At 44.4% G+C, this 27,924-nt stretch overlaps 1 protein-coding gene across 1 annotated transcript in view; it reads right to left on the bottom strand.

The window, feature by feature from the left end:
• Positions 1-27,924, bottom strand: part of Rasgrf1 (RAS protein-specific guanine nucleotide-releasing factor 1) — a 129,624-nt gene that overhangs the window by 86,522 nt on the left and 15,178 nt on the right. Inside the window, exons 3-4 of the mRNA NM_001170531.1 lie at positions 18,690-18,837; positions 1,559-1,651 (exon numbers count right to left, since the gene is read on the bottom strand). Of these exons, the coding sequence (NP_001164002.1) occupies positions 1,559-1,651; positions 18,690-18,837 (241 nt within the window). The remainder of the gene's footprint in view (positions 1-1,558; positions 1,652-18,689; positions 18,838-27,924) is intronic.

Below are 27,924 nucleotides of genomic sequence, written 5' to 3'. Positions count from 1 at the left end.
AAACCAGGGTCATCTACCTCCTGCACTCTTGGGGCTGCTTGGCTGTGCACAAGCTCATGACCTGTGTAGGAGGACACAGAGACAGGGGCAAGCATATAGGAATCTTTCCTGAAAGGCATTGGCTACAGACAGTAAGTGAGCCTGCTGTACAGATTTCCCTCTAAGGACAGGGAAACCTTTGTGGAAAAGAGAGGGCTTTAAACCCCCAAGAGACAGATAAATGAGGGTGTGTGTGGATTTCAGTCAGCTCTTATCAAATGCTGCCAGCAGAAAGAACCGCCCTAAGTCAAGGGGTAGTCTGGGATGTTTAGGGACCAAACAGAGCCAGCTATCCCTGCCTTGGTGGGACCTGGTGTTGAAACTCCATGTTTGTCTGTGTGAATCTGAAAGCTTCTACATACACATGTGGCTGGCTTGGTAATGGGAGAGGGCAGCCTCTCTTGCCTGTGGCTGACATTGCTACCCCTGTACTGGAGGTCTAGGCTGTTAGACCTCCTGCTTCTCCAGGATGCCACATGTTCGTGTAGCTGAGGGCATGGGCTGGAGAACTGGTGCCAGGGTTGGAGTATCTTTCTGCACATATCTAGCTGTTTCAGCTTTGACAGGTTACCTGGCCTCTCTGTGTCTCAGCTTCCCCCAATATGAGAATGGAGATGATAATCGCATCTCAAAGGCTTCTACTCAGGATCCACTTAATCTGCATCAAGCTCCCGGAATAGCATCTGGCACGTAGAAAGTGGCTAATGAATGCTGCAATGTCTATTTTTGAGAAACTAGATACCCGGATTTCTGTATGAAGTGTTTAGCTCTGCCAGCACCAGCAGCAAATATAAATGGGGAAACAGACACACGCTGCGAGCCATGCACCCCGAGGGCTGGACTTGGCCTGTGGGATGCATTAGGAGTTTCTGGTCTGTGTGACCCGGGGTTCTTCCTGCAAACTAGACAGAGTGTTTCATTTGCTGTCCTTAGGGTAAACCATCGCCCTCGTCTTGAGTCTGACAAGATGAAAACACAGCCAGGCTCCTTCTCTGTGCGGTGGCACTATGGGGTGGCCCGAGGTATTGTTATTACCTTGGCTACTGGGCAGGTCCCTGACACTGTTTTCTCTTGGGAACTCTAATAGAACTGAAGGAGTGGCTGACTGTGGGGGTCTCACAAAGGCTGGCCAACTTCCTGTTGAATCTTGCTGGGGACTGGGCAGGTGTGTGTGTGTGTGTGTGTGTGTGTGTGTGTGTGTGTGTGTGAAAGAGAGAGAGAGAGAGAGAGAGAGAGAGAGAGAGAGAGAGAGAGAGAGAGAGAATGGGAAGGTTCCTGGGGGAGGGGAGGGTTGTGAAGCTGTACAGCACTTAGAGGAGAACTCTTAAAGGAGACTTCCTAGACCTTGGTCCTGTCCCCATTTCCTCCTTTATCTCCTTTTTCTCTATACAGTGGGCTTGATCACTCTCTCTCACAGTGACTGTGATTTCCATCTCTGGAATGAAGTGGCTGGGTGAGTGGCATGCCCTATGGGCAGTAGAATGTCAGGGGGACACTGGCAGCCAGGGGTAGTACAAACCTTCTTAATTTTCTTGATGTCACTGTCCTCATCCTCAGGGGCAACCAGCTGGTTGGACTGGATACGTTCATTGTCCTTGATCAGGTTTGCAATCTGCAACAGAATCATAGGTCAGTGGTGGGCAGGAGACACTGACCAGCGGGCAATGGTGGCCCCCGAAGGCTTGCCTCATCTGCAGCAGGAGTTGACACTGTTGTGTGCTGAGTCCCAGACGCCCATTTGGTAGAGCATGAGGTATTGGAACCAGTGTACCTTGGATACCTTGGGGCCGTCAGGGTGTGGACCAGGCCCTTCTATGTCTGAGGCATTGTCTAGAACCCGGCCTATGAGTCTTTTCCATGTTCTACAAACCATAAATCCCTTTTATTTTACTGTGGTAAGATATGTAGGAGAAAGGAGTTACCATATACATTTTTTCATGTGTAGTTTTGTATGTGCGTGTGGTATGTGCGTGTATACGCAGGCAAATATATTCCTGTATGTTCCTATGTATGGAGCCTGTGGTTTTCCTCAATTGCTCTGCAGCTTTAATTTTTGAGACAAGGTCTCACTGAACCCGAAGCTCGTCAGTTCAGCTAGGGTGGTTTGCCAATGAGCTTCAAGGGTCTTCAGCCTTTCACCCGAGGCTGGGATTGCAGGCATGTACCATTATTGGATTCTGGGGATTCGAACTCAGGTCCTTGTGCTTGCATGGCAGGGACTTACCTGACTGAGCCAACTACTTAGTACCCACCAATCTTTTTTTTTTTTTTTTTTTTTTTTGGTTCTTTTTTTCGGAGCTGGGGACCGAACCCCGGGCCTTGCGCTTCCTAGGTAAGCGCTCTACCACTGAGCTAAATCCCCAGCCCCCAATCTTTTTTTTTTAAACTAAGGTTTGTTTATGTATTTGTTTGTGCGTGTGCCTGTGTGTATGCGTTTGTATGAGCCAGAAGAAAACTTTCAGGAGTTCAGTTCGCTGCTCCCACGATGTGGGTTCCAGGACTGAGCTCGCACTGTCAGGTTTGGAGGCAAGCATCCCTGCCCACCGAGCATTCACTGCCTTCCTCGGCGAATCATCGCTCAGAGCATTGTTTAGAGGCATCCACCCTATTCGTAATGTGCAGCCAACATCACCGACTCTCCTTGCCATCTTTAGAAGGAAACTCAGTGCCCATGACGCAGAAAGTTCTACTGTTGACAGCTAGCGTGCTACCTTGCACGTCTGTGAACTTTATACTTGGAGGTCCATATGGAGTTACTTGGTGTTTTGCTTAGCATTGCAACTTCAGGGTTTGTCTGTTGTCAGAATTTTCCTCATGCACATTATCATTACCCTGTGTTCTCATATACGCCCTCTCTGCTGTCCTCCCATGATTCCCCTGGCCCCTTCCGGCTATTTCTCTTCCTTCTCCTAGATAGTCCTCCTTTCTGCCTTTTTATTCTGTGTATTCCATCACCTTTTTCACTCCAGTTCCTTAAGAGCTCATCTTCCCTCTCGAGATCCCTCTTTTAGTTTCGTGATTGACACAATACGCACACACGCGCACACACACACAATCTTGATTCTAGCTTCTACATATGAGAAAACGTGCAGTACTTGTCTGATTCTGGCTTATTTCATTTAATGCAGAGATATGCAGTTCCATTCATTTTCTTGCAAACGTTATCATCTTATTTTTCTCTATGGCTGCATAAAGTTCCACGTCGTATTATGTACCACATTCTCTTTATGCATCCATCTGCTGGCTCCGCATCCTAGCTACTGTGCATACAGCAGCAGTGAACATGTATGCACGAGTGTCTCTGTGGGAGGCAACGCTCACCTGTTGGACTGTCCTTTATCTTTCTGACAAAAACACATGGGCGAATAAATCAGGTCAGAGCTGGGGGCTCAGAGTAGGGCTCTGTTCATTGGCCTCTCTCTTCTCTGGGTTACCCTGAAACACTTCCTGGGATCAAAGCTCTCTTTGGAGCTTAACTACTAGTCCAGAAAGATAGCAGTGCAGGGACTGACAGGACTTAAAACAAGCTCCATTTGTCTCATTTGTGGATCATAGAGAATCAAGACCAAGGGCTGGCACCCAGGAGCAGGACATTGTACGTCTGTCTGAGACTGTCCCAGTGGTCAGGCCATACCCAGTGGTCATCTCATACCAGGGCTCACACTCGAATAGTAAAAAGAAAGAACTTTCTAATGAAGAAAAGCCAACCATTTCCTCTCCTTGCTTTGGTGAGAGTTCTGTGGAGGGTGACTGGAACTGGTCTCATTCATTACAGAGCCTGATGGCTAACACAGGACCCAGCATGCAACACGCCCTTGTTGGCTACAAAAATAAGTGAATTAAAAATGGATCAGAGTAACAGCAGCCACAAAAGCCCCAACTATATAGGAAGCTATAGTAGTCACTGAGCCCAGCACATCTAAAGGCAGAGGCTGGGGGGATAGACACGGCTGGCTGCCGGCAGGCTGTTCCCTCCTCAGAATAGGAGGCTGTGCCCTCAAGGCCACTTGCTGAACTTCAGGATGAATGGCTCTTAAAAAATGAAACATTGAAGCCTTTGAAAGTGGAGTGAGCAGTTTCAGGCTTTCCACTCCTAGGCTGCTAAAATCACCCTGGCTGGCCTTCACTTGGAGGGTGTCTGAAAACTTCTAACTGGAATGTTCAGTGGACAGACCTGCTTACCTGTCCCCGAACCCCGCTTTTATGCTCTCTGTACTGTTCCCGAACCCCGCTTTTATGCTCTCTGTACTGTTCCCGAACCCCGCTTTTATGCTCTCTGTACTGTCCCCGAACCCCGCTTTTATGCTCTCTGTACTGTCCCCGAACCCCGCTTTTATGCTCTCTGTACTGTCCCCGAACCCCGCTTTTATGCTCTCTGTACTGTTCCCGAACCCTGCTTTTATGCTCTCTGTACTGTTCCCGAACCCCGCTTTTATGCTCTCTGTACTGTTCCCGAACCCCGCTTTTATGCTCTCTGTACTGTCCCCGAACCCCGCTTTTATGCTCTCTGTACTGTTCCCGAACCCCGCTTTTATGGTCTCTGTACTGTTCCCGAACCCCGCTTTTATGCTCTCTGTACCGCTTCCTTATATTTTTTCCTCAGTCCTTAAGCTTGGAACATTGATGTGTTGAAATAAAAGGCCAATTCTTTGGCTGGTAGTCTAAAGGTTATGGTACACACATGTACAACACACACACACACACACACACACACACACACACACACACACACACACACACACACACAGAGCCTGGGTGACCTATGAGGCTTGGTCAACACCTTCCTCTTGGCCTAAATGTCTTCCCCTTCCAACCAGCTTGCTTTCTTTGCTAGTTTTGGTATTTGCACAGAGGGGTAGTGGTGATAGTTTCTGTTGGGGGCTAGTCTGTATTTAAAACTGATGGTGGGGTTAGAGAGTTGGCACCATGCTTAAGAGCAGTAGATACACTTCCAGGGGACCTGGGTTCAGTTTATAGCACCCACAGGGTGTCTTATTACCATCTAAAACTTCAATATCTGGGGGCCTGATGTCCTTTTTTTTTTGGCTTCTTCGGACACCATGCATGTAAAAACTGAGCAGACAAATGTGTAGGCAGTACTCATTCGTACCTAAACCACACAGAGACCCAACAAAGAAAGAGAACTTCAGACCAATTTCCCTTATGAATATTGATGCAAAAATACTCAATAAAATTCTCTCAAAGCAAATACAAGAACACATAAAAGTGATCATCCATCGTGATCAGGTAGGCGTCATCCCAGGGATGCAGGAATCGTTCAGTATATGGAAATCCATCAACGCAATCTACTATATAAAACTCAAAGAAATAAAAACCACATGATCATTTCATTAGATACTGAGAAATCATTTGGCAAAATTCAATACCCCTTCATGAGAAAAATCATGGAAAAATCAGGAATTCAAGGCCCATATCTAAAATAGTAAAAGCAATATACAGTAAACCCATGGCCAACATTGAACTAAATGGAGAGAAATTTGAAGCAATCTCACTAAAATCAGGGACTAGACAAGGCTGCCTACTCTCTCCCTACCTATTCAATATAGTACTGGAATTCCTAGCCAGAGCAATCAGACAACAAAAGAGGTCAAAGGGATACAAATTGGAAAAGAAGAAGTAAAAATAAATATCACTATTTGCAGATGATAAGTTAGTATATTTAAGTGATCCCAAAAATTCCACCGGAGAACTATTAAACCTGATAAACAAGTTCAGCAAAATGGCTGGATATAAGATTAACTCAAACAAATCAGTAGCCTTCCTCTACTCAAAGGATAAACAAGCAGAGAAAGAAATTAGGGAAATGACACCCTTCACAACAGTCAAAAACAATATAAAATGCCTTGGTGTAACTCTAACCAAGCAAGTGAAAAATTTGTATGACAAAAACTTCAAGTCATTGAAGAAAGAAATAAAAAAAGATCTCAGAAGATGGAAAGATCTCCAATGCTCATGGATTGGCAAGTAAAAATGGCCATCTTGCTGAATGCAACCTACAGATTCAATGCAATCCCCATCAAAATTCCAACTCAATTCTTCATAGAGTTAGAAAGAGCAATTTGCAAATTTATTTGGAATAACAAAAAAAAAAAACCCAGGATAGCAAAAACTATTCTCAACAATAAAATAACTTCTGGGGGAAATCACCATTCCTGACTTCAAGCATTATTACAGAGCAATAGTGATAAAAACTGTATGGTATTGGTACAGAGACAGGCAGGTAGATCAGTGGAATAGAATTGAAGAACCAGAAATGAATCTACACACCTATGGCCACTTGATTTTTGACAAAGGAGCTAAAACCATCCAGTGAAAGTAAGACAGCATTTTTAACAAATGGTGCTGGTTCAACTGGAGGTCAGCATGTAAAAGAATGCAAGTCGATCCATTCTTATTGCCTTGTACAAAGTCCAAGTGGATCAAGGACCTCCACATAAAACACTGAAACTAATAGAGAAAGTGGGGAAGAGCCTTGAACATATGGGCACAGGGGAAATTTTCCTGAACAGAACACCAGTGGCTTATGCTCTAAGATCAAGAATCAACAAATGGGACATCATAAAAATTGCCAAGCTTCTATAAGGCAAAGGACACTGTTAATAGGACAAAATGGCAACCAACAGACTGGGAAAAGATCTTTCCTAATCCTACATCTGATTGAGGGTTAATATCCAATATATACAAAGAACTCAAGAAGTTATAGACTCTAGAGAGCCAAATAACCCTATTAAGAAATGGGATACAGAGCTAAACAAAGAATTCTCAACTGAGGAATATTGAATGGCTGCAAAGTACCTAAAGAAATGCTCAACATCCTAAGTCATCAGGGAAATGCAAATCAAAACAACTCTGAGATTTCACCTCACACCAGTGAGAATGGCTAAGATCAAAAACTCAGGTGACAGCACATGGTAGTGAGAATGTGGAGAAAGAGGAACACTCCTCCATTGTTGGTGGGATTGCAAGCTGGTACAACTTCTCTGGAAATCAGTCTGGTGTTTCCTCAGAAAATTGGACATAGTGCTACCTGAGGACCCAGCTATTCCACTCCTGGGTATATCCTAAAGATGCTGCAACGTATAAGAAGGACACATGCTCCACTGTGTTCATAGCAGCCTTATTTATAATAGTCAGAAGCTGGAAAGAACCCAGATGTCCTTCAACAGAGGAATGGATACAGAAAATGTGGTACATTTACACAATGGAGTACTACTCAGCTATCAAAAACAATGACTTCATGAAATTCTTAGGCAAATGGATGGAACTAGAAAATATCATCCTTAGTGAGGTAACCCAGTCACAAAAGAACACACATGGCATGCACTCAAGAAAAAGGAAGACCAAAGTATGGATGCATCAGTCCTTCTTAGAAGGGGGAACATAATACTCATGGGAGGAAAAACAGAGATGAAGCATGGAGCAGAGACTGAAGGAAAGGCCATTCAGAGACTGCCCCACCTGGGGATCCATCTCATACACAGTCACCAAACCCAGACATTATTGTAGATGCCAAGAAATGCATGCTGATAGGAGCCTGATATAGCTATTTCCTGAGAGGCTTTGCCAGAGTCTGACAAATAGAGAGGTGGATGTTTGCAGCCAACCATTGGACTGAGCATGGGATCCTCAATCAAGGAGTTATCGAAAGGACTGAAGAAGCTGAAGGGGTTTGCAACCCCATAGGAGAACAACAATATTAACACTCCAGAGCTCCTAGGGACTAAATCACCAACCAAAAAGTACACAGGGAGTGACCCATGGCTCCAACCACATATGTAGCAGAGGATGACCTTGTCAAACATCAATGGGAGGAGAGACCCTTGGTCCTGTGAAGATTCGATGCCCCAGTGTAAGGGAATGCGAGGGCAGGGAGGCAGAAGTGGGTATGGGGTTGGGGAAGCACCCTCATAGAAGCAGGGGAAAAATCAGGAAAGGGGATAACATTTGAAATGTAAATAAATAAAATATCCAATAAAAAATAGACATGAAAAAATATATAAAGAATTTAGCCCCCGAGGTTCAGACACTGCCCAGACCTGAAGGGACTGGACCAACAGTTCTCTGCACCCAAATCCCGTGGGAGGGAGAGCTAAACCTTCAGAGGGGCAGACACGCCTGGGAGGCCAGAAAAGACTCCACTCTGACTCCAGAGGAAAACACCTAACGCCATCTGGGACCCCGGTGCACTGGGGCTCTGGGAAAAGGCAGTGCAGGCCCTACTGGTGGCCGCCCTCACGGAGAGCTCAAAAGCAGCCCCCCACAAGCAACTTGAGCCGTGGGACCACAGGTAAGACCAACTTTTCTGCTCCAAGCGACCTGCCTGGTGGACTCAGGACACACGTCCACAGGAATAGCTGAAGACCAGTAGGCAGGAAAGACTACACACCCGAAAGCAGAACACTCTGTTCCCATAACTGGCTGAAAGAAAACAGGAAAACAGGTCTACAGTACTCCTGACACACAGGCCTATAGGAAGGTCTAGCCACTGTCAGAAATATCAGAACAAGGTAACACCAGAGACAACCTGATGGCGAGAGGCAAGCACAGGAACCCAAGCAATAGAAACCAAGACTACATGGCATCATCGGAGTCCAATTCTCCCACCAAAGCAAACACTGACTATCCAAACACACCAGAAAAGCAAGATCTAGATTTAAAAATCACATTTGATCATGATGCTGGAGGACTTCAAGAAAGACATGAAGAACTCCCTTGGAGAAACGCAGGAAAACATAAATAACAAGCAGAAGCCTTTAGAGAGGAATCACAAAAATCCCTGAAAGAATTCCAGGAAAACACAATCAAACAGGTGAAGGAATTAAAAATGGAAATAGAAGCAATAAAGAAAGCACAAAGGGAGACAACCCTGGATATAGAAAACCAAAGGAAGAGACAAGGAGCCATAGATACAAGCATTACCAACAGAATACAAGAGATAGAAGGGAGAATCTCAGGAGCAGAAGATTCCATAGAAATCATCAACACAAAGGTCAAAGATAATGTAAAATGGAAAAAGCTACTGGCCCAAAAACATACAGGAAATTCAGGACTCAATGAGAAGATTAAACCTAAAGATAATAGGTATAGAAGAGAGTGAAGACTCTCCCAGCTCAAAGGACCAATAAATATCTTCAACAAAATCATAGAAGAAAACTTCCCTAACCTAAAGAAAGAGATGCCCATAAACATACAAGAAACGCACAGAACTCCAAATAGATTGGACCAGAAAAGAAAATCCTCCCGTCACATAATAGTCAAAACACCAAATACACAAAATAAAGAATATTAAAAGCAGTAAGGGAAAAAGGTCAAGTAAAATATAAAGGCAGACCTATCACTCACCTACCAGACTTCTGACCAGAGACTATGAAAGCCAGAAGATCCTAGACAGATGTCATACAGACCCTAAGAGAAAACAAATGCCAGCCCAGGTTACTGTATCCTGCAAAACTATCAATTAACATAGATGGAGAAAGCAAGATATTCCATGACAAAACCAAATTTACACAATATCTTTCTACAAATCCAGCACTACAAAGGATAATAAATGATAAAGCCCAACATAAGGAGGCAAGCTACACCCTAGAAAAAGCAAGAAACTAATTGTCTTGGCAACAAAACAAAGAGAAGAAAAGCACACAAACATAACCTCACATCCAAATATGAATATGACAGGAAGCAATAATCACTATTCCTTAATATCTCTCAATATAAATGGTCTCAACTCCCCAATAAAAAGACATAGATTAACAAAATGGATACCCAATGAGGACCCTGCATTCTGCTGCCCACAGGAAACACACCTCAGAGACAAAGACAGACACTACCTCAGAGTGAAAGGCTGGAAAACAACTTTCCAAGCAAATGGTCTGAAGAAGCAAGCTGGAGTAGCTATTCTAATATCAAATAAAATCGATTTTCAACTAAAAGTCATCAAAAAGATAAGGAAGGACACTTCATATTCATTAAAGGAAAAATCCACCAAGATGAACTCTCAATCCTAAATATCTATGCTCCAAATACAAGGGCACCTACACACGTAAAAGAAACCTTACTAAAGCTCAAAGCACACATTGCACCTCACACAATAATGTAGGAGATTTCAACACCCCACTCTCATCAATGGACAGATCATGGAAACAGAAATTAAACAGAGACACAGACAGACTAAAAGAAGTCATGAACCAAATGGACTTAACAGATATTTATAGAACATTCTATCCTAAAACAAAAGGATATACCTTCTTCTCACCACCTCATGGTACTTTCTCCAAAATTGACCATATAATAGGTCATAAAACAGGCCTCAACAGATACAGAAAGATAGAAATAATACCATGTGTCCTATCAGACCACCACAGGCTAAAGCTGGTCTTCAATAACAATAAGGGAAGAACGCCCACATATACATGGAAGGTGAACAATGCTCTACTCAACGATAACCTGGTCAAGGAAGAAATAAAGAAAGAAATTAAAGACTTCTTAGAATTTAATGAAAATGAAGGTACAACATACCCAAACTTATGGGACACAATGAAAGCTGTGCTAAGAGGAAAACTCATAGCTCTGAGTGCCTACAGAAAGAAACAGGAGAGAGCATATGTCAGCAGCTTGACAGCACACCTAAAAGCTCTAGAACAAAAAGAAGCAAATACGCCCAGGAGGAGTAGAAGGCAGGAAATAATCAAACTCAGAGCTGAAATCAACCAAGTAGAAACAAAAAGGACCATAGAAAGAATCAACAGAACCAAAAGTTGGTTCTTTGAGAAAATCAACAAGATAGATAAACCCTTAGCCAGACTAACGAGAGGACACAGAGAGTGTGTCCAAATTAACAAAATCAGAAATGAAAAGGGAGACATAACTACAGATTCAGAGGAAATTCAAAAAATCATCAGATCCTACTACAAAAGCTTATATTCAACAAAACTTGAAAATCTGTAGGAAATGGACAATTTCCTAGACAGATACCAGGTACCGAAGTTAAATCAGGAACAGATAAACCATTTAAACAACCCCATAACTCCTAAGGAAATAGAAACAGTCATTAAAGGTCTCCCAACCAAAAAGAGCCCAGGTCCAGACAGGTTCAGTGCAGAATTCTATCAGACCTTCATAGAAGACTTCATACCAATACTATCCAAATTATTCCACAAAATTGAAACAGATGGAGTGCTACCGAATTCCTTCTATGAAGCCACAATTACTCTTATACCTAAACCACACAAAGACCCAACAAAGAAAGAGAACTTCAGTCCAATTTCCCTTATGAATATCGACGCAAAAATACTCAATAAAATTCTGGCAAACCGAATCCAAGAGCACATCAAAACAATCATCCATCATGATCAAGGACGCTTCATCCCAGGCATGCAGGGATGGTTTAATATATGGAAAACCATCAATGTAATCCATTATATAAACAAACTGAAAGAACAAAACCACGTGATTATTTCATTAGATGCTGAGAAAGCCTTTGACAAAATTCAACACCCCTTCATGATAAAAGTCCTGGAAAGAATAGGAATTCAAGGTCCATACCTAAACATAGTAAAAGCCATATACAGCAAGCCAGTAGCTAACATTAAACTAAATGGAGAGAAACTTGAAGCAATCCCACTAAAATCAGGGACTAGACAAGGTTGCCCGCTCTCTCCCTACTTATTCAATATAGATCTTGAAGTTCTAGTCAGAGCAATCAGACAACAAAAGGAGATCAAGGGGATACAGCTTGGAAAAGAAGAAGTCAAAATATCACTGTTTGCAGATGATATGATAGTATATTTAAGTGATCCCAAAAGTTCCACCAGAGAACTACTAAACCTGATGAACACCTTCTGCAAAGTGGCTGGGTATAAAATTAACTCAAATAAATCAGTAGCCTTCCTCTACACAAAAGAGAAACAAGCTGAGAAAGAAATTAGGGAAACAACACCCTTCATAATAGACCCAAATAATATAAAATACTTTGGTGTGACTTTAACCAAGCAAATAAAAGATCTGTATGATAAGAACTTCAAGCCTCTGAAGAAAGAAATTAAAGAAGACCTCAGAAGATGGAAAGATCTCACATGCTCATGGATTGGCAGGATTAATATAGTAAAAATGGCCATTTTACCAAAAGCGATCTACATATTCAATGCAATCCCCATCAAAATACCAATCCAATTCTTCAGTGAGTTAGAGAGAATAATTTACAAATTCATCTGGAATAACAAAAAATCCAGGATAGCTAAAACTATCCTCAACAATAAAAGGACTTCAGGGGGAATCACTATCCCTGAACTCAAGCAGTATTACAGAGCAATAGTGATAAAAACTGCATGGTATTGGTACAGAGACAGACAGATAGACCAATGGAATAGAATTGAAGACCCAGAAATGAACCCACACACCTATGGTCACTTGATTTTTGACAAAGGAGCCAAAACCATCCAATGGAAAAAATATAGCATTTTCAGGAAATGGTGCTGGTTCAACTGGAGGTCACCATGTAGAAAAATGCACATCGATCCATGTTTATCACCCTGTACAAAGCTTAAGTCCAAGGGAATCAAGGACCTCCACATCAAACCAGATACACTCAGACTAATAGAAGAAAAAGTGGGGAAGCATCTCGAACACATGGGCACTGGAGAAAATTTCCTGAACAAAACACCAATGGCTTATGCTCTAAGATCAAGAATCAACAAATGGGATCTCATAAAACTGTAAAGCTTCTGTAAGGCAAAGGACACTGTTGTTAGGACAAAATGACAACCAACAGATTGGGAAAAGATCTTTACCTTATCTATTAAAAAATGGGGTTCAGAGCTAAACAAGGAATTCACAGCTGAGGAATGCCAAATGGCTGAGAAACACCTAAAGAAATGTTCAGCATCTTTAGTCATAAGGGAAATGCAAATCAAAACAACCCTGAGATTTTACCTCACACCAGTGAGAATGGCTAAGATCAGAAACTCAGGTGACACAAATGCTGGCGAGGATGTGGAGAAAGAGGAACACTCCTCCATTGTTGGTGGAATTGCAGACTGGTACAACCATTCTGGAAATCAGTCTGGAGGTTCCTCAGAAAATTGGACATTGAACTACCTAAGGACCCAGCTATACCTCTCTTGGGCATATACCCAAAAGATGCCCCAACATATAACAAAGACACATGGTCCACTCTGTTCATAGCAGCCTTATTTATAATAGTCAGAAGCTGGAAAGAACCCAGATGCCCTTCAACAGAGGAATGGATACAGAAAATGTGGTACATCTTCACAATGGAATATTACTCAGCTATCAAAAGCAATGACTTTATGAAATTCATAGGCAAATGGATGGAACTGGAAAATATCATCCTGAGTGAGGTAACCCAATCACAGAAAAACACACATGGTATGCACTCACTGATACGTGGCTATTAGCCCAAATGCTTGAATTACCTTAAATGCACAGAACACATGAAACTCAAGAAGGATGACCAAAATGCGAATGCTTCACTACTTCTTTAAAAGGGGGACAAGAATACCCTTGGCAGGGAATAGAGAGGCAACATTTAGAACAGAGGCAGAAGGAACACCCATTCAGAGCCTGTCTCACATGTGGCCCATACATATACAGCCACTAAACTAGATAAGATGGATGAAGCAAAGAAGTGCAGGCCGACAGGAACCAGATGTAGATCTCTCCTGAGAGACACAGCCAGAATACGGCAAATACATAGGCGAATGCCAGCAGCAAACCACTGAACTGAGAATAGGACCCCCGTTGAAGGAATCAGAGAAACGACTGAAAGAGCTTGAAGGGGTTGGAGACCCCATATTAACAACAATGCCAAGCAACCAGAGCTTCCAGGGACTAAGCCACTACCCAAATACTATACATGGACTGACCCTGGACTCTGACGTCATAGGTAGCAATGAATATCCTAGTAAGAGCACCAGTGGAAGGGGAAGCCATGGGTCCTGCTAAGATTGAACCCCCAGTGAACAGGATTGTTGGGGAGAGGCTGGTAATGGGGGGAGGATGGGGAGGGGAAGCCCATACAGAAGGGGAGGGGTTAGGGGGATGTTGGCCCGGAAACTGAGAAGGGGAATAACACTCGAAATGTAAATAAGAAATATTCAAGTTAATAAAGATAAAAAAAATTTAAAACTGCAAAGAAAGCTTACAGTGCATTTCTTAGAGACAGGCCTGAAAATAGGCACCAGCAAGCCTCATACCACACTGTGATGTTCAGTGCCCAACTGTCTTAGAGACTAGAATTCATTTTTACATCCATATTTATTTATTTGCGTATGTGGTATGTGTGTGCACACATGCATGCATATGTATAGAAATCAAAGGACAACTCCACTAGTCAACCATGTGACCCAGGACTCAACCTTGTAAGGCTTAGTAGCAGAAGTCTTTATCCCATGAGTCTGGAGGTTTTATTTAAGGATCAGTCTGGGATGCTGCTCAGGGGACTTAGGAACTTGGGTTGTTGTAGAAGTCTTAGGCTATGGCCTGTAGTAACTAGCGTTCTCCTTCTTGCTTCCCTTTGGTCTCCTCCAAGCCCGTATGTCTCCTTTGTGCCAGCCCCATCTGAAAATCTTAATGCTCTGATAATGTTGTGCCCTGGGACCGGCAGTGCAGCAGCTGGGATTCCAGGTGTGTGCTATCACCTGGAAGCTGAGACAAGAGGTTCAGAAGGCCAGCCCAGGCTACATAGTGACACTGTTCAAAAAAAAAAGTCTGGGCTGGAGAGACGGCTCAGCAGTTAAGAGCACTGACTGCTGTTCCAGAGGTCCTGAGTTCAAATCCCAGCAACCACATGGTGGCTCACAACCATCTGTAATGAGATCTGATGTCCTCTTCTGGTGTATCTGAAGACAGCTACAATGTACTTATATATAATAAATAAGTAAATCTTTAAAAAAAAAGGTCCAATAAGGCACAGATAGAACAGTGGTGTGCAACTACCCAGTTTCATGAACAGGCCATTCAGTTGGAAGCATTGCTCTAAATTTCCACCAAATGGGTCTTTGTTGCCATTACAGATGCATGCTCCTAGTCCCCCAGGGGACTCTGTCCTCCCAAACCAATGATAGCTTTTAAGGCTAAGTACAACCTGAGTTCATTCTCTCTGACTTTCAAACACCTTGTCAGAACCAGGTCTCACACAGCCCCATTGTGGCTCCTGTTCACACTCTTACACAGCAGACTAGAACAGTAGACATCTCCATACTCCTAGTGCCTTCCAGAGCACTCGCTCACCAAGCCCTCATAAGCTTAAGCAGCTGAGTGGTTAGAGGGGACCACTCTGTCCTTACAAGGTTTCCCCCAGGCTGTTGAAATCACACACGGGGAGCTGGTGTGTCTACTGCATTGTATTGGGCTTGAGAAACCCTTGTGAATAGACATACTGGCCACATGGCCAGGTGGGAAACATGGGCATGAAAGGTGCATGATGAGGAGGAGTAAAAATGTGCAAGGGGTAGGACAATTTTTGCTCTGGGGTGCTGGATGGTGCTAGGTGACTTCACAGTTGGGATCTGTGCAAGAGGGCGATGTCTGTGGTGGCTGAAAGTAAATCTTTCACGAGTAAATGACTGACTGCCACCCCACTGCTCTTGGCCAGAGTTAATAATTAGGTAATATAGCCATAATCCTCTCTCTCTCTCTCTCTCTCTCTCTCTCTCTCTCTCTCCCTCTCCCCCATCCCTCTCCCTCTCCCTCTCTCTGTGTGTGTATGTGTGTGTGTCTGTCTGTCTCTGTCTCTGTCTCTATCTCTGTCTGTCTCTCTGTGTCTGTCTGTCTCTGTCTCTGTCTCTATCTCTGTCTGTCTCTCTGTGTCTGTCTGTCTCTGTCTCTGTCTCTATCTCTGTCTGTCTCTCTGTGTCTGTCTGTCTCTGTCTCTCTCCGTCTCTGTCTGTCTCTGTCTCTCTCCGTGTCTGTCTATCTTTGTCTGTCTCTGTCTCTCTATCTCTATCTGTCTCTGTCTCTCTATGTCTGTCTGTCTCTGTCTCTCTCCGTCTCTGTCTGTCTCTGTCTCTCTCCGTGTCTGTCTATCTTTGTCTGTCTCTGTCTCTCTATCTCTATCTGTCTCTGTCTCTCTATGTCTGTCTGTCTCTGTCTCTCTCCGTCTCTGTCTGTCTGTCTCTCTCTGTGTCTGTCTATCTTTGTCTGTCTCTGTCTCTCTATCTCTATCTGTCTCTGTCTCTCTATGTCTGTCTGTCTCTGTCTCTATCTCTGTCTGTTAGTCTCTCTGTGTGTCTGTCTGTCTCTCTGTGTCTGTCTGTCTCTGTCTCTGTCTCTATCTCTGTCTGTCTCTCTGTGTCTGTCTGTCTCTGTCTCTGTCTCTATCTCTGTCTGTCTCTCTGTGTCTGTCTGTCTCTGTCTCTGTCTCTATCTCTGTCTGTCTCTCTGTGTCTGTCTGTCTCTGTCTCTGTCTCTATCTCTGTCTGTCTCTCTGTGTCTGTCTGTCTCTGTCTCTGTCTCTATCTCTGTCTGTCTCTCTGTGTCTGTCTGTCTCTGTCTCTGTCTCTATCTCTGTCTGTCTCTCTGTGTCTGTCTGTCTCTGTCTCTGTCTCTATCTCTGTCTGTCTCTCTGTGTCTGTCTGTCTCTGTCTCTCTCCGTCTCTGTCTGTCTCTGTCTCTCTCCGTGTCTGTCTATCTTTGTCTGTCTCTGTCTCTCTATCTCTATCTGTCTCTGTCTCTCTATGTCTGTCTGTCTCTGTCTCTCTCCGTCTCTGTCTGTCTGTCTCTCTCTGTGTCTGTCTATCTTTGTCTGTCTCTGTCTCTCTATCTCTATCTGTCTCTGTCTCTCTATGTCTGTCTGTCTCTGTCTCTATCTCTGTCTGTTAGTCTCTCTGTGTGTCTGTCTGTCTCTCTGTGTGTCTGTCTGTCTCTGTCTCTCTATCTGTTTCTCTCTGTCTCTGTCTCTGTCTGTGTGTCTCTCTCTGTGTCTATCTCTCTATCTCTGTCTGTCTGTCTCTGTCTCTCTATCTCTGTCTGTCTCTGTCTCTCTACCTCTGTGTGTCTGTCTGTCTCAATCTCTCTATCTTTGTCTCTGTCTCTGTGCATGTGTGTCTGTCTGTCTCTGTCTCTCTATCTCTGTCTGTCTCTGTCTCTTTCTGTGCCTGTTTGTCTCTCTCTGTGTATCTGTCTCTGTCTCTTTATCTGTCTCTGTATTTCTATCTCTGTCTGTGTCTGTCTTTGTCTTTCTATCTCTGTCTGTGTCTGTCTGTCTGTCTCCCTCTGTGTGTGTGTGTGTGTGTGTGCTCTGTTTGGATTCAGGGAGCTATGGTGGGTTATCATAGATCTCAGAGTTTTTCTCCAAAGCAGGATGGAGCCCAGAATGAGCCAGAAGTGTTGGAAAGAAGACATTTTTGAGCCAGCCTTTGGAAGACTGTCAGAGGCTTTCGGTACATAGTAGAAAGACTAACAGATGGATGGAAGCCTGTGTTCCAGTTCCAGGTCTGTCACTTCTCGGCTGTGTGTGCTTGGACTAGAAACCTGAGGTCTCTGAGCCCGATCCCTCAAGACTTATCCTATTTTTGTTTGTTTGACTTTTGTTTGTGTAGCCCTGGCCATCCTGGGACCCTCGCAGTAGATCATCTTGGGGTAAGAGATGGGTCAGATGCGGAACTCCAGTTAAATGTGAAGTTGTGAGTTGGTGGTGGCTCTGGTATTGAGCTTTGCAGCTGCTAGGCAAGATGGGGTTGGTGGCTCTGGGGCTCTGCACTTTCTGTACAGGGATGGAAGGCACTGGCTACAGCTACAGGTATCGGAGGGAGTTCCATACACAGAGCTGCCCCTGTAGCCAAGGCTTTTAGTTCTGTCACGGATACCTGCAGGTTCTTCACCCTTACCTGCCGGGATTACATGTTTTGAGGGAAGCCTGATGGGACTTCACAGGGAGCACAGCTTGGGGACTGCAGACCTAGATCGCAAGAATCTCCACCTCTCATTGGACTCTGCCTCCTTAGGTAGGTTCTGTCTGCTCTCACATCCTGTTTTCAAGGATGCCACATGGGCTTCTGGGAAGGATGCCCAAGGGCCTGTGCTCCCAGGAGTCAACAGCATCTCTCAGGATGATATCTAAATGTAGGTTCAGAAGTTCTGGGCTGGCCCAAGGCCTTGGTTAACAATGAGCAGCTATGCTGTAGGAGATATTTACAGAACTGTCACTGACATAAGGAAGACTTGATCCCATGCCATCAGGGGTACACCCCAGAAGCTTGTGATTTGTCATTTGACACTTGTGTATCTGGTGCAGTCAGAGAGAACCCATAATAATGACCTATAGGTAATATGGTGCCTCCAGAGTCTGAGGTTGACAATGGTGATGGTTCATGTGTACCCACACAGTCTAATAGCTTGTTTTTAAGCAATCTCACTCACCCTGACCATCCGGCTAGGTCATAGCAATGACTGCATTATATGAAACAACCCAGAAGCAGAGAAGTGGGGGACACAGCCCAGGTGGTACCTGGTAAGCACGGAGGTAGGATCGACTGCTCTGAAGGCAGGTCCCTCCCATTCTCCTCCCACCACATCCTAAATTTGGAGGCTAGGGATTGAGCCTGCCCATTCGCCCCTGTCCTGCAGAAATCTAGAAATGGATCTGGTCTCTAGGGACCCCAGCTTGCAGTCACCTCTGCCTTCAGGCGCTCGATCTCGACCTCGCCATCCTCGAGCTGCTGTCGCAGCTGCTTAGCCACGGTCTTCTCTGTCTCCACCACCTGCAGCAGGTGCAGGTACTTCTGCATGAGCGCCTCATGCTCTGTGGCCAGTATCTTGTAGCTGCGGACGGAAATGCATAACAGGTGAGATGCTGCCCCCCATCTCTGGGCCCTACCTCATTGCACAGCAACTTCTGGTTGCTTTATTAGCTTGGCTCTTTTTGTTATGTTCTTTTCTTTTTTTTCTGTCTCTGTCTCTCTGTGCCTCTGTCCATCTTTCTGTCTCTACACACACACACACACACACACACACACACACACACACACAAACACACACACACACACACACACACACACACACACACACACCCCACATACTCCTGGGACTTAGGTAGATTTACATTTTGAAACATACCCCCCCCCCCACCTTCTCTTAACTCCACCCTCCTTCTGAGATTCAGCTAAAATGCCACCTCCTGGAAGCTTGGGTGGACTGCAGGGATCTTTTTGAGCATCTGAGCTTCTAGTACCCTGGTGTTGGTGGGTGGGTGTATTATACACCTAAAGAGAACTTAGTGGACACTCACTGCATGCAAGGGTGGCTACAGATGTGTGTATCAGGCCTTGTAGGGTATACAGAAGACAAGTAGGCGCACATATCTCATTGTTTGGGTGATGCCCAAAGACACTGCAGAGGACACAGACATACCAACTGGTGAGTTGTGGGCTCTCAGTGTATGCCACTCAGTGTATGCAACAAGGCCTTGTGGTCAGGCAAGATTTCCAGTAGGTCCTAGGCAATACAACCCCCAGTTGGAGCTGAGGCCTCTGACTCTAAGCTGTTTCTTTGGGTAAATACTCGCTGTAGGGCAGCCCTGGGTAGGAGGCTTGCATCAGCAGTAATTGGTAATGAGGTAAGGTTGTTAGGTGGCACCAGATCAGAGAGAGTCCCAAAGGACAGGCAAAGGAGGGAGACGGTGTCTTGGAAGGTGGTAAATTAGTATGTGGTGTACAGATGGACAGAGTGGGAGAGGAGGAATGGAGGTAAGGAGTGGCTTACCCTAAGGTCATCACACCTCAGAAGAGAGACCTCTAAGTTCTAGGTCTGGCCTCTCCATGATGATCCATGGTATGAACAAGGCTTTTGGACAGCATCATAGCTGGGTAAGGAATCTGATTCCAGGAAGAGGCCCAGCCTTGGAGAACAGGAAGGCTTAGACACAGGGAGGTGTCTATCCAGATGGGGTCAAGGCCAGGGAAAGGGCCTTGGGAGAGAACGGTTAGAGTTCTCAGGGATAATGAGGTCTGGTTCTGTATCCCCCCATTACTCCTCAAATTCTTCCTCTTGCTTCAACCCACCATCACCTCATGGTCTCCTGTTTGCCTTTCCTCTCTCACACCTGCCATTTCCTCTGTGCCCTCTCCTCCCCCAGCAAGGTGCCTTCTTTATCACTCTGTGTCTCCTTTCTTAGTGGTAGCGACTTGGCAAAAGTCAAGATATCTTACATGCCCATCAAACCTCTCTGTAGGATCTCTTTCTCTTAGAGAAAAATGCCCTCTGCTCCACTATACATCCAGTCCAGCATCCAGAAAGGGCCCAAGCCCACACTCCTTTAGAGCAAACCAGACTGTCTTTTGACCTCCCTAACCCTACCTTGACTGTCAAAGTGATTGGACTGAGATAGCTAGGATATTAGGAAAGCATATAATCTAGGTGTTTCCAGAGATAATTAATGAAGGGCTGGGAGGACTTGCTTTAAATATTGATGGTGCTATGCCATTGGCTGGAGGTCCAGAAGGAACCAAAGGGGAAGAAGGGTGAAGCCTGCGAGGTAGGCTATTCTCTGCCTGCTTTCTGGCTGCCATGAAGTGCCACAGGATCACAGCACAACAGAGCCCAAGGGACAGAGGAATAAAGCTACTAAATCATGACCAGATTAAACCATTCTTCCTCGAGGTTGTCCTCTTAGATATGTTACCTTTGTCTGCACTGGCTCAGCATAGTTTAAGAGAAAGAACAGCTCACCAGTGTCTCCTAGCACTTTGCACCCTGACAGTACAGCATCGGCTCTTAACACCTACAGCAACTGCTTGTGAGATCAACGGACACTTTTTATTCTGGAAGTTTCTTGTATAATCATGCAGCCCAGTACACAGCTGACAAGTGTGGTCAAGCTAGGGAGGGAGGTCTTTGTCTCAGCCTCAGGAGCCTGCTACCTGAGCCCACAAAGTCTCTGTGACCCTCAAGGTTTGAGGTGAGACTCTCAGGAGGCCATGATGGATATAACCTTGCAATAATGAAAGGCTGTGCCAAGGGGCTGATGTGGACAGGGCAGCGGCAGAGGGCCCTGTCTTCTGATGGTGCCAGAAGGTGCCTTCTTGGGAGGAGGCTGGCAGCAGCCATGTTCTGAGAGTGGGAGGATATGGCAGGAAAGGCTTGCCCCATCAGGCTTAGGACAGCTGTGGTGAGGAAGGGCTCTGGAGATCCAGGGAAGAAACCACAATCCAGAGAACTGATCTCTGTCCTTAGCGCCACCCTTTCTTAAGTAATGGTCTGAGAGAGAAGCGGTTCCATTATACCACCATTAGATTAAAATGGCGGTCTGGGTGTTTCGCTTGTGAAAATGAGCACCTACAGGAAGGTCTTTCCATCTTCCTGGGATACTTAATTGTCTTCACTCGCAAGCGAAATTCACTTGAGAGCAATGTGTCTGTTTTCACACCATCCTGCTCCCTGTTCAGGGGTGTGAAGCCCAGCTTCTCCATTAGTCTGGTCTTACTTGTGGCAGACACCTCAGTGCTCCAGGCAGGAGTCTCATCTGCAGGTGATCTGCTTGCCTTGCTTCTTCTCCTCCATTCCCCTCTCCCCCTATCCTCTTCTTTCTTTTCTTCTTTCCTGTCTAATTTCTCCCTCCCCTCTTTCTTTTCCCCTTTTCTTCCCTCTTCTCTTCTCTATTTGCCTCCCCCTCCCTTCTACCTCTCTTTTCTTCCCCTGCCCTGTCTCTCCCTTTCCTTTTATCCTTATTTTAATAGGAGATATTATGCATTGAATGTGAAGTCCCATGTGTCAGAAAATAAGCACCAATAAAGTTGGGACCAAGAGCAGCAGGGTTGCCACAGGGGTGATTAGCACTGGACTGCTAATCCGGTCAGATACCTCAGTCAGTAAAATGTCTGCCTCAACAGCACAAGGAACTTAGTTCAATCTCCAGAATCCAAATTAAAAAAATAAAATAAAACAGGCCTTGATGGTGTGTGCTTGTAATCCCAGCTCTGGGGAGAAGAGATAGGCAAATAATCTAACCTATTGTGAGGACAACCTGAACAGACAGACAGACAGACAGACAGACGCACGGACACACACACACACACACACACACACACACACACACACACACGAATTGACCAGTCTCTATCCACTACTGGCTCAAGGATGTTTGAAAGACCTTGCTTTGAGAAGTCACAGGGAACCCATGGAAGTCCTTCTCTACATCCAGCCATTGAGTATTCAGAGGCAGCTGCAGCTGTAAGCTACATAGATGTGGCTGCCATTGAAGTCAGTGTTAGAATTTGGTGTTAGCCATAGGATACAGGTTTTGGCGGTATCCTGAATATAAGGGTTGTGAATCATAGAGGTTTCCACCCGGATTTCAAAACATGGCCTTGGAAGCTAGGCAGTATGGGAAGGTCAGAGTCCACATGGGAGGTCTCTGACAGCATGAAGCTGTGAGAGTTAAAGATGAAGAGTTTTGGAGCCCTCAGAAGATTAGAGATGCCAAGAATGTGGGACACCTGACAAGGAGAGTTTCAAGAAGTGAACAGGGGCTTCTGAGAGGTGACATTGAGAAACTGGCAGTTGACAGATTGCCTGAGGCTCACAGAGAGGGAGAGGGGCCATAGCTAGACAATAAGATGGTGAACTTCCAAGATGGCAGGCTTCTTCCTCACCCCTCCCCACACCTCCACCTGAGACAAATACCTGACAGCTTAAAAGAAAGACTTTATTGGCTTTTTCTTCAGTCAGTAGGGCCCCCTGCTGGTGGACTGGCTCAAGGAGCCCACAGTCACATCAGGACATGCTTACCCAACAACTGTGGGCCCATCAGCCATCTTTTCTTTCCTCACAGGAATCAATGTTAGGGCAGGGAGACCCTTCAAAGACTTTAAAATACTCCATGCCTCCAGGAGAACCTGTGCTTCATGAACCTAGTCTTCATCATGCTTTGCAGAGGGTCTTTTCTCTGTGTGCTTGGTGTATTTGTATGTTTCTTCCCCTCTGATAAAAGCCGTTCACTCCCCAGCTACTTTCTCCAATTAGACTGAAACTTCCACAGTTTCTACTACTTGCCAAAGGTCTATTCAATGATGAATTCATCAAGGGTCAGTCCAGTGGTTAGGTCAGAGCCATGGGAGAGACTCTATTTTGCTACCTGTTGTGTTGGAGATTTTTCCCCCCTTGCCTTTTAATTCTTAAACTGACAAAGGAAATGAACCTGGTCAAGACTCATAGATGGTACAGCTAGAAAAGACTGCAGGGGTGGGAATTTTGAAGCCTATTGGAGCTCATATCATGTCCCAGATACTGGACATGCTCATGAAATGACCTGGACGCCAAGACATGGAGTTCCATGCTATAACGTTTGTCTGGCTGGCTGTTGACCTCATTCCTGGAAAGGGGAAAGTCCCATCCCTGTGTGTCAGAAGTACATGACTTCCTTTTATGTTGTAGATACTCACACTACTGCTGCCTTGAGTCATTGAAGAGTTTGAACTTAACCTTCTGCGTGATTCTTGGACTATTAAGACTGGAGAGCTTTGGGAACAGAGTAAATTTATTTTATATTGCGAGATGGCCATGGGACTTTGGGGGCCAAGAGGAGAATATTATACTTTAGGTTTGAGTGTTTTTCATGAGCTGATGTTTAAAGGTTTGGTAGCCAGCAGATGGGCTTTGGGAGCAATCACAAGGGTTCTGACCTAATCAGTGGACTGACCTTTGATGAATTCATCATTGAAAGGACTGTTGGGAGGTAATAGAACTGTGGAAGGTGTAGCTGGGGAATGTGTCTGTGAAGGACATATCTTGTCCTCAGCTCTTGCTCTTTTCTCTCTGCTTCTTGCTTCTGTGAGGAGAACAGTATCTCTCTACCATACCCTTATGATAAGATGTTTCTATCCTAATGTAAGCCTAAGATTCATGGAGCCAGTCAACTGTGGCCTGAAGCCATGAGCCAAAGTAGGTCTTTCTTTCTTTAAGCTGATTATCCCAGGTATTTGCTAACAACAATGAAAAAACCAATACCATGCTCCCTCCATTCTTATTCTTTCTATCCACTCCTACCCCATCCATTCTTTTCTCCATCCCACTCCCTCTTCTGAAAACCTTCCAGTGGAGACTGAGTGAGCCTCACCTGGTGTGTGCACTGTCTTTATGAACTCATAGACTTTTCAGAGCTAGAAGGAAACTCAGGGATCATGAAAGGCTGACTGTATGATTTACTCAATGAAGACACTGAAGTCCAGGGAAGAGAAGCAGTTTGCTCAGAACAACAGTTGGACAGTGTCAAAGTTGGAGGTGGAATTGGTCCTAGGGTTGGAGAGTGCATTTCAGCCTCTCTGACCTCTGGCCAGGCATGAAACTCTCACTAAAATGTTGGATATGAACCACATTGTCTGCTTTATCTTAGAAACAACTATACTCACACACTATAGAGGCATCCCATAATACTAGACTATAATACATACAGTGTGAGAGAACATTGTGTCTCTACATGGTATTAATACACCACAGTGCTTATTTTTGTACATGAAATGTTTCTATTAAGTATATGTAAATAAAAACTAAATTGGGGATATGTAAAAATACTCTACACTCAATATGGCTGTGGCAGAGAGCCAGTTGTTGTTGCTACTGGTGCTACACACACACACACACACACACACACACACACACACACACACACAGAGTTATAGAATGTGATCTCCCAAGTTGATAGTCCTGTATAGAAGGAAAGGGTGGGGAGGGTCATTGGATCCCCTCCTGAGATTCAGGACCCTCCTCCTGGTTATTTTTAACATGTGACTTTGGGGTGTAGGAAGGTGTTAGAGTATATTGTCTGGGGAGAGTTAACAGAAGGCGGCTCCATCTATATGGATATGGGGAAGTCATAATCTATGTTGAATGAATACTTCCCAGTGTAGGTGCTCTATAATCTTGCCAGCAATCCCTTACCACTTGTGGTTGAACCTAATATATCCTCTAGTTTCCCAGGGTAGAACTTGTAGGACTGGGGGCTTTTGCTTGGGACTTCACAAAGACAGGGTAGACATTATTTACTTCTCCCCCAGGGAAATAATTCTTGCAACACACGCATATCCACACATTTACATGTATGTAGATTATCTCTCTCTCTCCTCCTTCCCCACCTCTCTCTCATGTTGAGGTTGCATAAAACTCATAGTTCAGTGACCTATTCTTGATTTCAGCCTCACAAGGTACCAGGCAGAAACCTCAGTTGAGTCTGGACTTCTGATTTGCAGAACCACAAAATAATGGAAGGATATTTTAAGCTGACAAGTGTGTGGTGATTCGTTATGCAGCAACAGAAATGTGAGACATTCTATTATTCATCACTCATTTTTAAAATGTAAAGTTCAATACACACATTGTAGAAAGCACAGATGCTAATATTACAATATTGAGGAAGACAAGTATAGGAAATAGCTTAGCAATCTGAGACTCTGCTTGGCTTGGGATATAAGGATTTTTTTTTTTTGGTAGAATCTCATATTTGCCACTTTAAGACTGTGCATAATTGGGCACACATATGATTAAATCAGATAAATTATGGGAAAGGACACATGTAGAAAAGAGGTTCTATAACTTAATATATCAATCAGGACAAAAACCCCCATCCTTAAACAACAACAACAACAACAACAACAAAATCTTTTATCTGAAGCCCATAAAAGGAAGTGCCAAACAGCAATTGGGCCTTGAGTCCTCTCACCCTTGGGGCCTGATGTCATGTCACTCTTGACAGAACATCTGACCTAGTCTATTCCTTTGCTACATTTACAATTTTATGTGAGCTGTTATTTTAGTACTTTAAATAAGAGATCAAGAATATGGATATAACCAGTCCAGGTCCCAGAATCCAGTAACAATTTGAGCAATTATGATAAAAGGCATAAATTCATAATTAAGGCAAAGACAATTTCTAGGACCCAGGAAGCTCTTCCCACTCTATCCCACCCCAGAAGCAGCCGCTACTCTGGTTTCCACCACCCTGGTTAGTTTTGTCTGATGTAGAAATTCATATAACTGAAATCATATAGCATATATTTTTGCTACATTTACTCAGCATATTGGTTTTGAAATTCATCCATCTCATTGTGTATAACTGTAGTTGATTCATGATTATTTCCCAGGAACATTCCATTTCGTGGATGCACAAGAGGCTTGCTTGTATGTTAGCTTGGTTATAGTCATCATGGCTTATGGTTGTGCATTAGGCTGTTAAGAACACAGGAGACTTTTGTGGTCATTTTTCACTCCTCTTAGATAGGTACCAATGAATGGAACTACTGGATGATAGAGCACATATTATTACTGTGAATGTCCTAACCATATGTTTGTTTGGAGGAAAGAATGTGGACTTGGGGGCTTTGAATTAAGAAAGTAGTGGAATGCTTTAGGTGGGACTTAATGGGCCCTACTAGTAGAAGCAGGGATGATGGTGTACTCAGTGTGATTTGAACTGCAGGGGCCTGGTTCAAGAGATTTTAGAGAAGAAGAATGTTAATAGGTTGCCTAGAGATTGCTCTTGTGATATTTTGGTGATAAATATGGCTGTTCTTTGCCCTTGTCTGAAGAGTCTGCTTGAGGCTAAGGTGACAAGATTTAAATTTTCTTTGACAAAGAAAATCTCAAAACAGCCTAGTATAGACTCTGTCCTGTGGTTCACTCTTATGAAAAGTGGCCTTTGCAAATGGAGCAACCTGTACAAGAAAAAGTACAAAATATGTGGTTCAGGGATCAAAGGGGCACTGGGAAGTGCAATGAAACTAAGTCTTGTGTTCAGGGAGATAAACAGATTAAAGATATTTTGTGGAATTAAGGTTGTGGTGACCTCAGGGCAAGATTCTACCCAGCTAAGCTTCCACCTTGTGAAAAGGATGTTCCCCAAGGGACACTGCCACCTACTGTAAATTTTAATGCACTTGCAGTTGTACAAGGGATAGTTATATCATGTTAGGCATTGTATGACCTGGTAATTGTTTCTCTTTGGACGTAGAAGACATGTCCAAGGGGTGGATTTTGATGGCTAGTCTCTGTTGTCAGCTTTACTATATCTGGAGTGAACTACAATCCAGAAATGGAGGGCACACCTGATCTGGATCTTAAGGCAGGAAACAATATGCCTCTGATCCAGATCTTGAGGCTGAGAGACACAGGCTTTGATCTGCATCTTGAGGTAAGATGAGACACACTTTTGATCTGGACCAACATATGCCTTTAATTCAGATCTTGAGGCGCAGTGGCCATGCTTATAAAGATCTATATTAAAGAGGAATTAAAGAAAAGCTTAGGTCCAGGCATGTATCCAAGCATTTAGGAAACAGAAGCATGCAGATCTCTGAGTTCAAGGTTAGCCTGGTCCACAGAGCAAGTCTCAGAACAGCCAAGCTTAGGCAGTGAAGGAAACCATTGAAAACAGAAAGCTGGTGAAGTCATAACTGAACAAGGGGGCCATGTTGCAGCCCTATCAGGCAGCAGAACTTGGCAGCTTTGCCTTGTGGTTCTGGCTTTAACATCAAAATGGAATCTCCCTCTGCATCTAAGGAAAGCCGCAGAGGCCAAAAATATGTCAGGGGTGTCTCTGCATAGAGGCCCAGAAAGGCCATTGTGTGAAGCTGTAAAAGGCCATTGTGTGAGGCTCTGAAGTTGAAGCCTGGATTGCCTTGGAGACCCCGAGGTGTTGTAGATGCCAGAGTTGTGGGATACCTGCCAAGGACAACTGCTAACTGAGAGTGGAAACAGCCCAAGAGAAAGAAGTCCGTTGCAGACAACAAAGATGGCAGAAAGTTAGAGATCTGAGGCGGGATTCCACATCAGATACGGAGATGCAGAGTTTGCAGTTGGCCCAGCTGGTTTTTGCTCTGGGTTTGGTCCAGTATTTTCTCACTGTGTTCCTTTCTCTGTGGC

This window comes from Rattus norvegicus, chromosome 8, assembly GCF_021556685.1.
Source record: "Rattus norvegicus strain SHRSP/BbbUtx chromosome 8, alternate assembly SHRSP_T2T, whole genome shotgun sequence".
Taxonomy (NCBI): Eukaryota; Metazoa; Chordata; class Mammalia; order Rodentia; family Muridae; genus Rattus; species Rattus norvegicus.
The sequence above is the reverse complement of the archived record's forward strand: the minus strand, read 5'-3'. Positions and strand labels throughout refer to the sequence as shown.